Here is a 19,534-nt window from a genome sequence, read left to right on the forward strand (position 1 = left end):
ATTCAAGTCTAGTCACACCTCCCTGTATGTGTGACCCGGTTTCAGTACTCTACTGCAATAATGGAATGAATATAGTGTCTTATTTACAGTTTAGTAGCAAATGCTGAGGGTAAACTTCAAACACCAGATATGTGAACAGAGAGACAAGGATAGTGCACACAGAAACCATTTGAAAAGTGTATACTGTTTATTTGAATTGCACTTCCAAAAATAAAATGTAAATTTTATCAAAATAATAGAGTATTCTAAGTGTTAAACAGCCTATCTTGTCAGACACTTTAACCCAGTCTATGGTCCAGATGTCACTCTGAAAGCAAGGAGCTGCTCCTCATCCTATAAATCATGAGCGGGTAAAATCAATGGGGTTCACAAAGTAAAAACTGTAGGGAACTGACTACAAGAGCCGGGCATTTTAGGCCAAAATGGAAACATTATCCAGTTCTGTTTTGATATAAAATTTATAACACACTAGTCCATTCTCTACAATTTGGGTTTATTGAATATAACTTGATTACTACTTTTTTAGACCTATGAAACGTTACTGGGATGGTGCATTTGTCATACTATCTCATAGCAGTATTAAGATCGTGTTCAGAGAATATGAGCATGCCCACATCTAGAAAGCCGACTCCACTTTCCCCATCTCCACACAGACTGTCTTGAGCTGGGAGTAGTATTCAATGGCAACTTGCCCATTCTCCCGGCCAAAACCTGCAAACACAGAATTCAATAGAATTAACAGCATTCCAATATACTACAAACCTCCAATAAGCAAAAGCCTATTCCATGATAACATTTGTATTGTTTAAAAAGGAAAATACTTGTAACTCTGAATGGACATAAAGGAGCACATCACTGTTTATTGTACACAAATGCTAGTAATTTCGAACTGTTAATTGTTTTTAATATGGTTTTAAGTTTTATTGGATTCATACAATGCATAAAACAATATAACACTGCTTACTGCCTATTATACATAACAAGGAAAACGGTGCACCATGTGGGAGGTTATGTTGCCAAGAATTTGACAGGAATAAATTACACTAGTGATGAGAGAAGTGCTGGAGGCTCAGGTGTTTGGCCCGGGATGTGGCCCAAACCATCTCTTGGGGTGGAGGACTGAGGCTTCGCAGATCCCTGTGAGGAAGAGGGGGCATCCATGGTCTGCCATGTTGCCCGTGGTATTTTATATGCCTTAGAAATCAGCAGAGCCATAATGTCATTATTTTACCTATGCTCACTGAGGACACTAATATGAGAACCTTGATTACGCGTGGTAACAGAGGAAAAACATACCGCATAAGATGAGGAGCTTGGATCATACAGGAGCCCCAAAGTATGGATTGTTTGCATACCGCATAAGATGAGGAGCCCGTATTATGCTGGGGCCCCAAATTATGGATTGTTTGGCTATTCTGGCCAAAAATATTACATTGATAACTGAATTCACTTTGTTATTGTACTTCACTAATTGCACTATACATTGCACATGATTCCCAGGCTATTACTGAGAGCTGGAACAGAATAGAGCTGCTGCAAAATACAGACACAAGACCTTGCCGAGAGGATTGTACTTACCAGACCTCTTATATCCTCCAAATGGCAATTCCACTGGGCTCACATTGTAGTTGTTTATAAAGCACATTCCAGCCTGCAGAGCAGCAACCACTCTGTGTGCACGTTGGATGTCACTGATGGGAAAGAAATGCCCGGGCTTTATATTATTATATTTATAAGGTGCCAACAAATTCCGTAGCGCTTTTCAATGGGTGGACTAACAAACATGTAATTGTAACCAGACAAGTTTGACGCACAGAAACAGAGGGGTTGAGGGCCCTGCTCAATGAGCTTACATGCTAGAGGGAGTAGGGTAAAGTGACACAAAAGGTAAGGAAAGTAGATTGGTAGAATAGTATTCAGTGAAGACTTAGTGTGGGGTTTTAGAGCCATTAACAGTTTAATTGATATGATTTTGTGAAAAAGTGAGTTTTTAATGATTTTTTTTTTGGAAGGAGTGGAGACAAGGTGAGCATCTAACGGAAAAGGGAAGGGAGTTCCACAGGAACGGAGCAGCCCAAGAGAAGTCTTGAAGGCGAGCATCAGAAGTGGGAGTACGAACAGAGGATAGACGCAGGTCTTCGGCAGAGCATAGGGGCCTAGACGGGACATACTTGTGTATTAGGGAGGATAGATAGGTGGGAGTAGCATTATTATATATATATATATTTTGTGTATAAAGATATGTGTTTAACAATGTAGTGACTATCCACTGACTTCAGGTGGAACGAGTTTTCAATCACCGTTTCCCTCCATCATAACTATTGGTTTGTGCTCCACAGGTAACTCCAAGCCTTAACCCCTTAAGGACCACACTTCTGGAATAAAAGGGAATCATGACGTGTCACACATGTCATGTGTCCTTAAGGGGTTAATAGCAAACCAGTAACCAACATATCAGCTGTCCATGAGTGGTTCACTGGCTTTGCACCTCTTCCTGCATTGCGTTTTAAAAGCTGTTGTGTACAGCTGACATAGACTCCAAGGAATCCATGTATAAAGCGAAATAAATTAGGCCAAAAGGTGATTATTGAACTAATTTGCATATGTCCACCCAGAATCCTTTGCAGTAGTAACAGCACTGCAAATTTGAGATTTCTGTGGGGGAAAAAAGCAAGTCTTATGGCTGGTGTGTGCAGAAATGTGTTTAACAATGTATTTAGTATCTCTCTCTATAAATATAAATATTTATTTTTTTGCATTATTTGTTTTAAGTGATATGATCAATAAAGTGAGTGTTATTATTGTACGTGTAATAATAATGTGAGTTATGATAAGAATAGCAAATAACGAGGGTACAGCCAAAGCTTCCTATAAGAACAGTTAGATATTTATTTTTTTGTCAAATATTTTCTACCAAGAATTGGCCTTTGTCTATTATTTTATTCAAGATCTGTGAAGCAAACAAGAATTGGTTTACTAGCTTTTGGTGCTATGCATGATTACAAACACTACTATTGTACTTCCTACTTGGATTTACATCAGGAAGCTTGGATTTGCATCAGGTGTAATATGACACCTGTCTATAATTATGAGACTACATTATATGCAGCCAAGAAAGAAGCAGGTAAGGGGGCTGCTTGCTAGAATGCTGATGCTACCCCTGCCAAACCATACTTAGTTAATTTCTCAAGTGTAGCAGTTTTAACATAAGAATATGTCAGAGTAGACTTAAAAGGGCACTATAGTCACTAAAACAAGTTTAGCTTCATTAAGCAGATTTAGTGTATAGATCACACTTCTGAAGTGTTGCTGCTAAATTCTCTGCCCTTTTACGAGTTAAATCACTTTTGTTTCTGTCCATGCAGCCCAAGTCACTCTTTCCCTGGCTGGGACTGACAGCCAGAATGGGAAAAAATTGTTCAATCAGATGTTAACTTACTTTAGAAGATTAAAAAAAAAACCCTGCTCTGAAAATTTAACTTTAATCACACACAGAAGGCTCAGACAAGATCTAGCAGACCATTAAGAGTGCATGAGATAAGAAATTCTAGATGAAACAAACTGTGCAATGAAGTAGGTTAAAGCATTATAGGAACTTTAATGGGATACGGCTGTACAGTCTATGGGGGGAACATACAAAGAAAAAACAATAGTGTGATACAGTATATACAGTGAAAATGTGCGCTTAAATGGATGCACTCACGAGATAGTGGAGATAAAAGAGCATTCAAGGTGCCTCCCCAAGAAATATGGGGGGATACTGGTATCCTTTGATAATGTCGAGCAGCCAATGGGACACAGGACTCCAGGTGAGTAGTAGTAGAAAATATTCGTAATTTTATTCTCTTTAAAAGGTGATACAACACCATAAAGATAAAATATAAAAGTGCAGCAATAGGTCACTGTTTAGGAGGGCTGTGCTAGTCACATGCAGGGTGTTGTGACTAGGGCTGCTTAAACAAAATGATTTAACTCCTAAATGGCAGATAATTGAGCAGTGAGACTGCAAAGGCATGATCTATACACCAAAACTGCTTCATAAAGCTAAAGTTGTTTTAGTGCCTCTAGTGTCCCTTAAACAGTATGTAAGCATTGCTCAAACCTGGTGAATACTCCTCCAGCCAATCCATAGGTGGTATTGTTGGCCCTTTCCAAAGCCTCTTCCTCTGTTTCAAATGAAAGGATAGACATAACTGGCCCAAAAATCTCCTCTTTAACACACGTCATGTCATCCCTGCAGTTGCCTGTTAAAAAAACGTGAAAAAACAAACCTATCACATAGTGCAAATTTATTATGTTCACTTATATGTTCATACTTCTTTCCCAATAATGTACTGACATTTCATAATGCTATACATGGATACAGAAAATACAAAAACACTATGCATGACATGACTGGTTCATTTAAAGCTCCAATATCCAACCTATGTCATTTTAAGGTGGACGAGCTAGACTTGAAAGGAGTGTTTGGAAATTGGAATGGACTTGAAGATAAATTGAGAAGTATGGGAAAAAACAGAATTATTAAAATTTAGCAGGTCATGAAATTAGGAAGACTTGGTATTGAGGTTGTATTTAAATTACCCTATACGGTTATTTTTTTTTTTGTTAAGTACTTTGGTACTCATGAGGTTTAATACACAGTAGACATGTGCATAATATGAGATGGGACCATTCTAGCAACTGGGCAGCAATGTTTAGTAGATATGCCCCTACCTGTCATATCCTTTACAGTAATATGGGAGTCATATTTCACCCCATAAATATGCTAGCAAGCTCTAAGCGCTACGACTGTATTTAAATTACCCTGTACTGCATTTTTTTTTTAATGCAATGTTTGAAAAGTACTTGGGTACTCATGAGGTTTAATACACAGTAGACATGTGCATATGATGAGAGACAGCCACTAGAGGAGGATTTAACCCTGCAAGGTAATTATTGCAGTTTATAAAAACGTCAGTAATTACACTTGCAGGGTTAAGGGTAGTGGGAGTTGGCACCCAGACCACTCCAATGGGCAGAAGTGGTCTGGGTGCCTGGAGTATCCCTTAAATTTGGGCTAACATTTAAAATTCACTTGGAATTCCTAACAATTCACATTTTTGTGGTTAACTCGGGTAGAAAACTCAATTTTCTTCATTATCTCTATCTTTTTCTGTTTAGAAGAGTGTATAACTTTGAAGTGCTTGCAGGACCATCTCATTTTTTTTTCACAAAACAATCCAATCTTGATCTTTTTTTTTTTAGTTAGCTTGTAACAATGTAATAGTTTTGCATTTTCACATACAAAAGCACATGAAATGGGGAAATTATACCTAATACACAGGGGGATATGTAATAACCTCCCTTCAGTTTAGGATCCTTAGGGGTGTAAGGTTCTCCACCAATCAGTATCTTGGCACCCTAAATTATCAGAAAAGAAAAAAAATAAAATATAAAAGAACATTTTACATTGTTTTACATTTTACTCTTATAAGGTCAGCTCACTCAGCAAGTTACGGTAGTAAAACTGTAAATGGAATCTTGGGGAAAGTATAGCAGGAATCATATGGCATTATGGGAGGTGACAGCTACAGCAAGCAGGAAGTTCAAGAATGGGAGTTACCATATGGGTATTAAGCACTGTTTGGATCTTTTACGTAGCTTTACGTATCCTAATAGCAGCCCCCCCCCCCCCAGGTATTAGAAGTAAACAGATGTCCAATTTGTTTTACCTGCTCCCGAGCAGTTGTAAGAAATCCAAGAACTTTTTCCATATGGGGACGGTTAATTAGAGGCCCCATCCTTGTGTTTTCCAAGAGAGGGTCTCCAATTTTAATTGTTTTCACCTTCTTCACCACAGATTCAGTGAATTTCTCCAGGATGTCTCGGTGAACAAAGACACGAGTTCCATTGCAGCACACCTGAAAGCCCATAATGACATAAAAGCTAAATCTCTTAAAAGCTAGTTTGGTCTGCCAAATGAATCTTGGCACAATAGAGCCATGCTGCAGTAACCAATTCTGGACACTAACATAGAATGTATTGAGGAAGAGCTTGAAATGGTGAAAGGGTTCATCTTGTTGTCACATATGCAATTTTCTCTAAATCCCATTGTGTTCAGAGGTTATCCTTTGGCAAGAAGTACTATGTTAGGATTATGCAATGCCCTACAGTGCCAATTTAAGTAATGTCTTTAAATTCCACACAAGATAAGAATATTTAGCAACACATAATTCCCTGGTGAAGGTTAAAGGTGATCAGGTGATAGATTCTACACTCATACTCATACATTTAGAGCAGACTAAGCATTTCTGAGGGGTTCATACCCAGAGAATGAGGCTTTTTTAATAACTCAAAATCTTGACGATTAGTTGCACAGCGTCTCAGCACTATCTCTAGCCTTTAATAAACGTTAGAGGAAACTGCAGATTTTGTTTTTTTTATTGCAACAAAAGCTGGAAAGTGTTGCCCCACCAGCACTGATTGACCAATCCTCCAGGGTTTGTGTCACATCAAAATCTTGGAAAGTAGCGCACAGATGCAATTAGTTTGAATGTATTCAACATGGAGCTTTCTGTCTGTATTGGATCAATGTTTTGGTTCCCCAAATATGTTCTCAGTACATTACCTTGGTACCTTTAAAAAGCTACTAATATATTCATGGCCGAAAATATTGCTCAGTATAAGCTTACGGGTGATCTTCAGAGTTCAGACATAATGGGCATTGATGTATTATTGTAGTAAAATCTGCCATTATACAAATTAAGACATTACCTCTAAGTTGTGCATGCCCCTCTTGAATTTAATGACTCACTCTATGACCAAGTTCATTATCTACAATGTATCATGAAACCAAAAAGAGCACTTTTTCACATTTCAGCCCTGACTGAAATAACATCTCTACTTATCAAGGCCCAAGACCTAATCTTGTGACCCAAAGTTTTTCTGGTGCAGAGATATCCTTGTAACATTCCATGGCATTATTTACCTGCCCCTGTGTGAGGAAGTTTGCCATCATAGCTCCATTCACAGCATTTTCCAGGTCACTGTCTGGGAAGATAATGAGCGGAGACTTTCCACCAAGCTCCAGGGTAACAGGTTTGATACCTTGAGAAGCCATTTCCATGATCTGTGGATAATCAGAAATAATTCTATTTGTAGCTGGTTTCAGAGCATAATGAGCATATTGATAGTTGTATCTAGCTCTGACGGATGCAAGCATATTCAAAGCTAAGGGTAGGTTGTAGGCTAGTCTAAGAGACCGCTTAACCTGTTGTAATTTATAGGAAGAAGTTAGAAAAGAAACATAGTGTAAGAGGGTGAGCATAATGACTAGCGCCAAGGCTGTAAAGAGCAAGTGCTTGGTATTAAAAACCCTCTGACCACACTGACAAATTTAGGTTAAATAATTAATTTGACTTCTTTAATAAGAGCAACATTGTTCCATTATGATGAAGGGAATTTCGGATTATGAGCTGTGAAGAATGCGGTCACCTTAGAGCCTGTTGGGACACTGCCAGTGAAAGACACCTTGGCCACATCTGGGTGTTTGCAGAGGAACTCCCCTGTGGATGCTCCACCTTGAACTACATTAAAGAGACCAGTTGGAGCACCAGCTTCTGCAAGGATCTCAGCCAGCATAACCACGCTGATGGGAGTAAAAGGGGATGGTTTGTACACCATGGCATTACCTGGAAAACAATATGGCAATCAAGAGCTTGACTTCACATGTCAATTCTATGTTAATACAGTATTAAAGTTTTGGAGTAAGACAAGAAAAACACGTAATATACCCGCCAAGAGCCATGTTTTATATCACAGACATTCAGATCAGGTGTTTGAATTGCATCCAACTCACATCCTCCAGACGTTGAATGTCAGGGTCAAGATTAACCAGTTATATGATAGCTGAAACTAAAAATTAAACTCAACCTAGTTGAATTTAGGCCCACATCAGGATAATTAAGACAAGCTGAAAGTGGTAGATTTACCGCATGCCAGGGCAGGGCCTGCTTTCCAACATGCGATCTGGAAGGGGTAATTCCAGGCTCCGATGCCTACGCAGACCCCTAGAGGTTCCCGCCTTGTGTATGCAAACGATCCCCCTGGGAGCTGCACATGTTGCCCTAGAAAAATGAAAGGAAAAACACAATCTGATTTTATTGAATTTGTTGCTGAATGCCTTGTCTGGGGTTGCAGGTTTTGCAATTTTTCATGGAATCAGATTACAAAGCATGCCAGGAAACATGTACTAATGTACATGCAGCCACACATAAAATACCAAGGGTAAAAAAGTAAATATCCAAATAACAGATAATCTAGACATTCACAAGCTATTCTGCTGATACAGCCTGTTATGAACAAAATATAGAGTTATATAGTTGCATAGTAATCTAGGTTGAAAGAAAGACTAAAGTCTATCAAGTTCAAACTTGAAGCCCATTCTTTTATGCTTTTGATCCAAAAGAAGGCAAAAAAAAAAATACTTATTAACTCCATACTGGCAATCCAATTTCTCCTTGGATTAACAACCTGTTCACATACATATCAATTATATCCTTGAATATTCTGTTATTAAGCAGCAAGGCCTTTTTAAAAATATATATCTGTAGCCTTAACAACCTTGGAATGCAATGATAGGCTGAAAGTCCTGGTAAACACCCCCCCAGCTCTCAGCCTATCATTACCATTTAAGGTTGGACGCTTATGCACCTGATCATGTGGAAGTATTATATGTACATTATATGCACAAGAAGCTTTGTGTGCAACAAAGCAGTTTAACGTGATATCGTAGAACAACATTATTAGTACCATAGCCACTGCACTGAGCTGTAGTGCTTATGGTGCTTAAAGAGTTTCCTTAAATTCTAGCAAGGGAATATTTTATGATCAGCAATGCTGTTTTGTAAATCCATAGAGGTCTTACAAGTGATGTGGGATTATTTAAAAAACCTTATTGTATTTGTATTCAATTATTGCACTAACTCCATTTTAACTTTATACTGTGACAATCCTCCATTTTGTCCCCCTAACCTGACTTCTTCAATCCTCCATTTTGTCCTCATAACCTAACTTGTTCATTTTAAAATCACCTTACATGACAGAATTTCCCAGCACATCTAATACAATAGAACAAAGACTGTATTTTCTATAAAGATATGATTAACACAGGAATTGCTGACTTTTCCTTAGATTTGCAACAAAGTATAATTTGAAGGCCATGCGAACACAGTAGTAATGAAATGTTCTATTCATAAGAGACCTTGCACCTGGCCACGAGGCCTGAGATCACCGACCGTGTAAAATGACGCTCAAGACCCCTTGTCCCCCACCCGTGTCCAGAACAATCCCACCTCTTGGTGGGTGGACACGGGATTAACCACTTAGTCTTTTGAGCCAATTAATAATATTGATAGGTGGACACTAATCCCGACACTTGACAATTAATCCAATTAATGATGTTTATTTACTGATATTCTAATAAGCAATGATGACGTAAAATGTCTCTTAAAAGGACCTGCGTGTCCGCTTTTTAATCACTTGCCAATAAATTTTCTCGAAGTTATTTTAACCTGAACCTTGTGTGTCAGACTTAATTACTTCAGCGTATATACGCAATTTATTTTATTAATTTGGACAGGAACAGATAGACATTTAAACATTTTGGTTTACTGCTAAAAAGTACCATAACAACTTGGCGCCCAACGTGGGGCATCGGGCTATGTCCGGCCGGTGAGCCGTCCTAAGGAAGACAAGGGTGGACGGAGGAATCCAGGGGGAAGGAAGGGAGATTGATCACCTCCAGATACACGGTAGAGACTTCTGCAGAGCCACCGGTACGTTCCGGCCCCTTTGATTGACCCGTCCACGTGTCTGTGACTGCTTCCCGGGAGGACATCAAAGACAGGTAATATCTTGCCCGGTGTCTCGTTACTCATTTGTTTACCTGCATTTTAGTCTATCTGTTGCCTGGGTGTGTTTGAATTGTGTTTGAATTGTTTGCCTGTTTCCCCATTTTGAGATAAAGGGGGGGTGGACCTGCAGGGGATTTGCCTGGGGTTCTGTCTTGCTTGTTTTCCCCTTTTTGGGATAAAGGGGGGTGGACCTAAGGGGATTTGCCTGGGTCTTCAGTATATCTGTCTATCTGTTTGTATTTTGCCCCTTTTGGGATAAAGGGGGGTGGACCTGAGGGGATTTGCCTGGGTCTTCTGTTGCCTGTTTTACTCCTTTTAGGAACCACGGTGCTGTGGTTGTAGGGAAAAAGGGGGGTTGGCCTGTGGATGTGTTCCTGGGGGTCATCTTTGCCTGTTTACCTCTTTTAGGAGCCTCGTGGCTGTGGCTGTAAGGAAAAAGGGGATTGTTGGAACTGTGGATTTTGTGTAGACTCATAATTTCCTGTGATCCTTCTCGTGACACTCTGAGAGCTTAGCTAGCCTCATTGTGCACGTGGTAACCCACAGTTTCGAGTACTGGGGCTAGTGGAATTCCAATTTTGGTAACCACTGTCCCGAGTACCGAGGCTGGGGGGATTCCAGTTTTGGTAAACCTCAACTTCGGCTGGGGGGATTCCAGTTTTGGTAAACCTCAACTTCGGCTGGGGGGATTCCAGTTTTCTTTTGGTAACCACAACCCTGAGCGCTGGGGCTGGTGGAATTCCAGTTTTTTTTTTTGTTTTTTTTTTTCTGTTTATTTGTGGTAGTGAGACTTATAAGTGGGTTTTTATAGGGGCACTACAAGGGTGAGGGTAGCGCAGACACCATTAGTGGGCTGCTGTGACGAGGGAGGCATATGGATTTCGGACCGGTGTTAGCTGTTATCCTTGGCCGTTGGTAGTAAGATACTACGGGATTGAGGGAGGTGACTTTGGAGTAAGCACACGAGTAAAGGAAAGGAATTACTGTTGATTTTATTTGAACTGTGATGCATGCACTGTATTTCAACTGTATTGTTGTCTTGGTTGTTTAATGAGGAGTCTCATGTACTTCTGTGTCTGTCTCTAAGGATTTTTCCTTGCCTTTCATCTTTTTCTACACTTTCTATATTATTATACTATCCACTCCCATTCCTCTTAAAAGGGAAGTGATTGGTCACACACTTCTCACCTCGCTCCAATCCGTGTCTACCACCCCGGGTAGGCGGATTCAGTGACTAGTCTACGTTTTGGGAAGACGCACCTGAGAAAGTCCCACGATTCTCGGGTGGCAGTCGAGCATTGTAGACGTTCTTGTTCAAATTTCCCTCTCTCTCTCTATATCTAGGACGCTGGTATAGGGGTAAAAGGACTATGGGACAGGATTTAGATAAGCCCAGCAAGGGCTGGTTAGCATGTGATTTGGTAGAGAACAGAGAGGGTGAAGAGATGGTTAAAGGTGTTGAAAAGATTGCAAAAGTATGTAAAATTGCTGTACCGACATGTGGGAGATTGCAACCAGAAAGTTGGCGCAAGTTACTAGCAGAAATGAAAGGCAAGCTTACAGATAATGGTTTATTAAAGACTGCTGAAGCATGGTACAGAGTAGCGAAGGCTATTCAGTTAGAAGGTTGGGTTGAGGAAGAAGTAAATCACAAAGGTGTAAAATTGTTTGTGTATCATGAAAATTGTGTTGCTGGGGTTTACCCTCAGCCAGCGCCCCAAAATGGCGCCCAGGGGATGTCCGTCCCCAAGGTTCAGTCAGCCATAGGTGATAGCCAGCTGACTATGTTCCCCACTCCCGATCCTCCCGAATCCCATCCCATCACCTCCCCTGTCTGCCCGGTCCTGAATTCTGATGGATCTTTCTTTACCCCTTCCCTTTCTCTAACGGTCCCATCATCCTCAGCCATCCCCACGCTTCCTTCCATGCCTAATCCTAACATCTCATCTGCCGCCTCCTCCCTGCAATCCCTCTCTATGGTTAATCCCCTTCCATCAGCACCCATCCAGCTAACTACCCCTCCCTCCCATGCTACGACTCCTCTTTCTGCATCCATCCCTACTAATCCTGTCCTGTCTCCTCCGATAACCAGCTCCGCCCCAGTCCAATATCCTACCTCCTTAACCGTACCTACCCACCCTACTCTTTTGCCCTCCCCTGCCTGGCCCTACCCCTTCCCATATCCCATGGCCCTGCCCTACCCCGGTTACCCTCCCTTTCCCCAAGCCGCTCCCCAGGTTCCGGTCATGCCCAGTCCGGCCCAATCTGCCCCGGAAGTGCCCATATCAAATATGGCCGCCGCTTCTTCCCTTAATCCTGAAGCAACTCCTTTCCCCGCCTCCAATACGGCGGCTCCCAGTTCAGCCCTGATGCCAGTAATTCCCGGCGACTACCTGTCCCCAGGTTACGACTCGCTAGCCACCCCTGCATCTGGGGCTCATTCCCAGCCACCGACCCTTTCACCTCACGCGGGACCTGCACCGCGTAGAAGAGTCAATATCATAGAATTCGATGATGACGAGATGGACAGGGTGTCCCATGTCTCATCGGAACTTGCTGCGGGAGCCCCATCTCATCGTTCTATCGATGATCCCTTCGGCCACAAGGGTCGGGGAGAACAGGCCCCTCCTAAATATCTAGCTTTTAACCCCACTCAAGCTAGTGCTCTGATGAAATCACTCCCGGACCCAGAAAAGCAGCCTATGCCCTTCTACCGAGGGATAGTTCAAATTCAAAAGACTTATTCAGCCGCATGGCGTGATTTATTGAGCATTTGTGCTATTAAAGCAGGGGATGCGTATTGGCCAAGTATGGCCCGACACCTCAGTACAGATCAGCTCAACAGTGATGTTGATTACCCCTCTGGAGTAACTTTTTGCACCCAATTAAAAGAATGGGCTAAGGACAAACTTGCAGATCAGGCTGCTGGCCTTACTGATGTTATTCAAGATAAAGGAGAATCAGTGGAAAGGTTTCATGCAAGACTGTATCAAATGTTTACAGATTTGGGGTTTGATCTTACTGACAAGATTCATTCACAAATGTTGTCAGGTGCGTTTGTCCAAGGTGTTAAGGACTCTATACGCAAGGGAATCATTGCTGCACGCCCTGAATATAAGGTTGTTCCCCTGGACACCCTACTTTTAGTTGCTAGAGGTTTGGAATCCGCTCAGACCCCAAGAAGATCCACTTCAGCGCCTCTCATGGTATCCCGCTCCACCCCAGTCCCAAAAGGTACTAGACCGGAGGAGGGGGGACATTGTTTTAATTGTGGAGCCAAGGGGCACTTTAGAAGTGACTGCCCAGAACCTAAAAAGGAGCCAAGGGAGCCCAGAAAGCCCTCCAAACCTGCCCCAGCTCCCAAAGCCACCAAACAGGTTCCGATAATTGAGGAACCAGATGATTAGGAAATTGGCAAGCCTGTGTCTGCAACCCCTGTTATGGCAGTGTCTACAGGGGATAAGGGGGGGCCACTTGCCACAGTGACTTTGCCCATTGAAGGCCACCCTACCACATTTCTAGTTGACACAGGTGCAGCCCGTAGTGTTCTGCGAGAACAAGACCTGCCAGACCCATCCTTTCTGTCAAATATTGACGTCTCTTGTGTTGGAGTGGATGGCCAGCCAAGACATAGCCCTCTAACAACTCCATTACGAGTTGGCTCTAGCCTGCTTGCTCGCTTTGTGGTATCCTCCACATGCCCAATTAACCTATTAGGTGCTGATGTTCTCTCACGCCTGCAAGCATCCATCACCTTTACCCCGGATGGGCAGGTAGAAATGTCCACGCCTCTATCTGAATCAGACACCTCAGCCTTGTGCTCCTTGCCTCTGATGCTGCATTTAGAAAAGCCCCGTGAGAAAGCAGCAGAATTAAGGTCCAATTTCCCAGAGGCATTAAAGATACAGGTGCCCGCCAAGTTATGGTCCTCAGGCCCAGAGGACATAGGTCACCTAAATGTTCCCCCTGTGGTGGTAAAGCTCATTCCAGGAGCTAAATTACCAAGAAAACCACAATATCCATTAAAACCAGCACAGGCTGCTGCCATTTCTACCCACATCAAGGCACTCTTGGAGAAGGGTGCCCTGGTGAAATGTAAATCTGAATGCAACACCCCATTATTCCCTGTGAAAAAGAAGACTCCCAAAGGTGAGCCAGAGTTCAGGATCTCCGTGCTGTTAATGAAGCTACCGTCCTGGACACCCCTCTTGTACCAAATCCCCATACTCTGCTCTCTGGAGTCCCACCATCTGCAAAATTTTTCACAGTCATTGACCTAGCAAATGCCTTTTTCAGTGTTCCACTGGACCCATCCTGCCAATACCTGTTTGCTTTCACCCATGAGATGCAACAGTATACCTGGACTGTCATGCCCCAAGGGGCACAAAATTCACCAAGTCAGTTTGCAAAGGCCATGGCCACCATCCTTGACCCATGGCAAGCCGAGCACCCAGAAGTTGTTCTGCTTCAGTATGTGGATGATTTGCTGCTCTGTGGAGATGATATACCCACTACTGAAAAGTGCTCAATTAGCCTGCTTTGTTATTTGGCAGAACAAGGATGCAAAGCTTCACTCATCAAGCTACAGTTCTGCCAACCCTCAGTAATTTTCCTTGGACATTGCCTATCTCAAGGTACCAGACATCTTACCCGGGACCGGGTAAGAGCCGTACTGGATATTCCAACTCCAAGAACTTCAAAATCTCTCCATGCCTTCCTAGGCCTCATTTCCTACTGCAGAGCATGGATCCCAGAAGCCTCCCTGCTCATGCAACCCCTCTATGACGCACTTAAGTCTGACCCTTTCTGTTTAACTAATGAAGCTCTGGACAATTTCAATGCTCTCAAACGTGCCATTGCTTCTGCTCCTGCCTTGGGCCTACCTGATTACTCCAAACCTTTCAAATTATTTGTCTCTGAAAGACAAGGCCACGCAACAGGAGTTCTCACCCAAACTAATGACTTAAGAGGCCGCCAGAGGCCTATTGGATATTTCTCATGTCAACTGGACATTGTGGCCAGAGGGACTCCTTCCTGTCTCAGGGCTGTTTTTGCTGCAAGAGAGCTCATAGAAAGAACCTCAGACCTGGTCCTTGGCCACCCCCTGGTTGTTTTGGCCCCTCATGACATTTCTGCCATCATCAACCAAGTCCAGCTCAAGCACGTGTCTCCAGCCAGACACCTACGCCTCCAGTGCCATCTTCTTCTACCTGACAATATTTCCATCCAAAGATGCCAAGTTCTTAATCCATCCACTCTTCTCCCACTCCCTGAGGGGGGTATCTATTATGGATTTATCACAGATGAAACCTACATTTACCTGCTTTGTGGATGTATCAAGAAAGTCATGCATCCACATTTGACATTTTATGAAGATGAGAAGCCTCTCTGTGAAGGCCCAGATTACGCCTTCTGTACCATGTGGTACAAACCAGACATTACTCCCGAACCTTGCTATGAAGACGAGCTTTACCACTGGACTGATGTGAAGCTCACTGCTCAAGATTTCTATTGTGACTCTGAAGGCAATAGCATGGTCTTAATCCAACTACCTCAACAACTTAACTACCTCTACCGCCATTGGGATACTGCTATCCCACATATTCCTGTTACCAAATTGAAGACAAGGTCATGGAATGACCTTGGGCCCATGGCAAAGCTATGGGCCACCATGGATGAAGAACAGCTACAGGAAAATGGTATTGTCAAATACCCAACAACTGACCTTCTGGAAGCATGGCCGCGCCACTTCCTAGAAAAGGAATTCCAAGATCTGGTCATAGTGAATGATTATGACCCCGAAACACCTCATGACTGTTTTGAACAGATGAAAATGGAGACAGTACACCTACCAACTGTGCATGAGAATCCATTACAAGATCCAGATTTTACCCTGTTTGTGGACGGCTCAAGATATGCTGATGAAGAAGGAAGATATCATACAGGATATGCCGTAACCACAACAGACGAAGTTATCAAATCATCATCCTTACCGCCAGCAATGTCTGCGCAAGAAGCTGAATTACAGGCTCTGACTTCAGCATGCAAAATTTCCGAAGGAAAACGTGCCAACATCTATACAGATTCAAGATATGCTCTGGGTGTGGCACATGACTTCGGCCTAATTTGGAAGACAAGAGGATTTCTTACCACCGCCGGTACACCAGTCAAACATAGTACTGCAATTAAGGAGCTAATGGACGCCCTCCTACTCCCTGAAGAAGTGGCCGTTTTGAAGGTAAAGGCCCATGGGAAACTGGATACAAATGAAGCAAAGGGCAACCATTTGGCTGATCAGGCTGCTAAGCTAGCAGCCAGGGATCTGCAGGAAGTGGATGAAGAAGTGTCCGGACAAGAAGAAGAAGAAGAAGAAGTCCCTATTTTTGCTCTGCAAACTCTTCCTACTGATTTGCGAATTTTGCGGGAACAGCAAGCTGCAGTCACTCCTGAAGAAACCCAAAAATGGAAAAATAAAGGAGCTGTCCAAAAGGACGGAGTATATTACAACAACTTCAAATTTTGCCTTCCAAAAAATTTATATCCAGCAGTTGTCCAATGGGCACATGGGCCTGCACACCTGTCAAAGGAATTGATGGCCGCCCTCATACAGAAGTATTATGAAGCACCCGGAATCACAACATTGATCAGCAGCTTCTGTAAGGCCTGTGTTATTTGTGCAAAATGCAATCCAGGAAGACCAATCAAGGTGCCTGCAAAACACCTGGCAAAGCCCATGTACCCCTTCCAGCGAATTCAAATTGACCACATCCAAATGCCCAAGAGTGGGCCCCATGAATATGCACTAGTCATAGTAGACATGTTCTCAGGATGGCCAGAGGCCTACCCAGTGGCCAATATCACTGCGAAAACAACCGCAAGACGCCTACTTACAGAGATAGTATGTAGGTTTGGACTCCCAGAAGTCATTGAAAGTGATCAAGGCCCAGCCTTCACAGCAACAGTGACTAAAGAAATTTGGACTGCTCTAGGGGTGACCCTAGCCTTCCACACCCCTTACCACCCACAAAGTAGTGGTAAAGTAGAGCGCATGAATGGCACTCTAAAAGCCAGAATGTTAAAAATGTCGCAAGAAACAAAGATGCCCTGGCCAGAAAGCCTGTCAATAGCTTTATTTAGTGTTAGGCACACACCTAGAGGGAAGCATTCACTGTCCCCATATGAAATTCTATTTGGGACAGCACCCAGACTAGGTTGTTATTATCCGCAGCAGTTACAGCTCCAATCAGATGTTTTAGTAGATTATGTAACTGAACTTGCAAGTGCCTTGAACAAAATACATGCCCAAGTTTTCTCTTCAATTCCAGATCCCGATTTGGATACAGGTACCCATAACCTGCTTCCCGGAGATTGGGTTCTGGTCAAGAAGTTCGTGCGGAAAAATACCCTGGAACCAAGATTTGACGGTCCATTCCAAGTTCTCCTGATTACCGCAACCTCCGTCAAACTGGCCGGCAGGCCAAATTGGATCCACGCTTCCCACTGCAAGAAATCTCCAGCTCCTGAGGAAGCAGATACCGCACAAGCATGTACCTCTGGTACACCTTCTCCTTAATCAGCCTTATAAAGGCCCAACAAGTAGCCATCACCAAAGATATTAGTGGGTATACCTTCTGGTACAATTCATCATGCACCCATGTGGCTACTTATACCTTTGACTATTGTGACATTGTAGAATGCCCGTTCCCCACATCACAAATCCAGAGTATTTACAGAGATATCCCTCATTCAAAAGACCCATATGTTTGTGTAGTTGACAAACAATGGGGGCACAATTGTAATCATTGGGGGGCAGCGGGATGGAATGCCGGGCCTGCCTGGGGTTACAAACCAAAAAGTGCCTTATCTAAAGTAGATGAACAAGGTAGATCCCTTCTCCAGAGAATGACTTTGAGAAAGCCTGGGGGAGGTACACCAATGAAATTAATCCTTAACATTGAGCATCCAAGCCCAACGGATGCCGACCAGTATGTGATGGGAATGTATTGGAAAAAGGGTTCCTACCGTAAATTAGGGCATTTCTTCCTAAAAGATATGTGCAACTCTTCCGAGTGGCAAGGGGCCACCCATATGGTCCCTAACCCATTAAAACCTCATATCCAGACCTTTCAAGACATGATGGCCATTGCTAACCCCACCTTTGAAGATACCATGGCCGCTGAAACAGGTTTTAATGATGTAAATTTATGGTTAGAATGGATGAAATATAATGCTAATAAGCATAATAAGACTGCATGTTATGTGTGTGGTGGTGCCCGGCCTCACCTGGGTACCGTACCTCTAATCCTGCCAGTAGATATAGAGGAATGTGTTTTAAGCCTTTTTGCCTATCACTATGATTTTAACAGGTCCATATGTAGTGCATGGACAAAGGAGTATCCTCTCCTAACCAAGGATGTCAAACCCCCAGACGGTATTACCGTGTATAAAGGTAATTACACTTGTTATGCTAATTATGATGGAATTGGTAGATTCTTGGGTAACTTCTCTAAGGGATATTGTGCTACCTACAGGAGTGTCTCTATGGACTTGTTGCAGTTTCACACCAGGTCATTAGGGGATATCTACTGGTTGTGTGGGGATTTACAGCTGAGATCCAGAATGGACAAGGAGTGGTGGGGGGAGTGTACTTTGGCTAAAGCTATTATGCCTATACATATTATCTCTGACACACACCTCGTCACCCATGAGTCCAGGCACACTAAGGTTAAGCGTGACGCCCCAGTGAAAGGAAGTTTCGATCCTCATGTTTATATTGATGCTATTGGGGTGCCTAGGGGGGTGCCCAATGAATTTAAAGCAAGAGATGAAGTTGCTGCAGGATTTGAATCACTTTTTGCCATAGTTACCACTAACAAGAATTTAAATTGGATCAATTACATTTATTATAATCAACAGCGTTTTGTTAATTATACCAGAGACGCCCTCCAGGGGTTGGCCGAACAGTTGCAGGCCACATCCCAAATGGCTTTCCAGAATAGAATGGCCCTAGATATGATCTTAGCCGAAAAAGGAGGGGTTTGTAAAATTTTACCTGACACCTTGACCTGTTGTACCTACATCCCAGAAAACACAGGCCCTAATGGTAAAGTTACATTAGCCATAGAAAAATTAAATGACCTGTCTATAGAGTTGAAAAGGAATTCTGGGATACAAGATCCCTGGGAAAGATGGTTTGGTTGGATGACAGGATGGCAAAAGGCTTTAATGCATATTGGTATGGCTATACTAATTTTTCTTTTTCTCTTTGCTCTTCTCTTTTGTTGTATCCTCCCATGTCTGAGAAAATCCCTCCTGAAGACTGTTGACCAAGCGGCACCCACTTTCACCCATCTCGAAGTTGATGACCAAGAGCTCCAAGACATCAACTCACCCTGTCTGCCGCTGCAAACAATCCCTTTTGTTGATAAAGTGCAGGAATTCTAGGAAGGGACTAACTTAGGGACAGCATCTGTCAGTGAATGGTAAAGACCCCGTGTTGGAGAAGTGGTGGGTTAGCTGCCATGGGATACCCATGGGTGTGAAGTGTTCGAGAGCCATACTGACGGATGAGTTAGCCTATCAGGGTCAGAACTAGGGACAGCCTTGCACTTTGCATTAACACCTAGCTAGCGGCCACA

General features: G+C 42.9%; 1 protein-coding gene across 1 annotated transcript in view; it reads right to left on the reverse strand.

Annotated features, from left to right (window-relative positions):
- Window positions 1–165: 165 nt before the first annotated feature.
- ALDH9A1 (aldehyde dehydrogenase 9 family member A1) overlaps window positions 166–19,534 on the reverse strand; it is a 48,127-nt gene continuing 28,758 nt past the window's right edge. The window contains exons 5-12 of the mRNA XM_063426696.1: window positions 7,974–8,108; window positions 7,477–7,673; window positions 6,971–7,111; window positions 5,715–5,903; window positions 5,316–5,403; window positions 4,103–4,244; window positions 1,579–1,691; window positions 166–711 (exon numbers count right to left, since the gene is read on the reverse strand). Of these exons, the coding sequence (XP_063282766.1) occupies window positions 617–711; window positions 1,579–1,691; window positions 4,103–4,244; window positions 5,316–5,403; window positions 5,715–5,903; window positions 6,971–7,111; window positions 7,477–7,673; window positions 7,974–8,108 (1,100 nt within the window). The 3' untranslated portion in view covers window positions 166–616. The remainder of the gene's footprint in view (window positions 712–1,578; window positions 1,692–4,102; window positions 4,245–5,315; window positions 5,404–5,714; window positions 5,904–6,970; window positions 7,112–7,476; window positions 7,674–7,973; window positions 8,109–19,534) is intronic.

The sequence above is a fragment of the Pelobates fuscus genome, chromosome 7 (assembly GCF_036172605.1).
Source record: "Pelobates fuscus isolate aPelFus1 chromosome 7, aPelFus1.pri, whole genome shotgun sequence".
Lineage (NCBI taxonomy): Eukaryota > Metazoa > Chordata > Amphibia > Anura > Pelobatidae > Pelobates > Pelobates fuscus.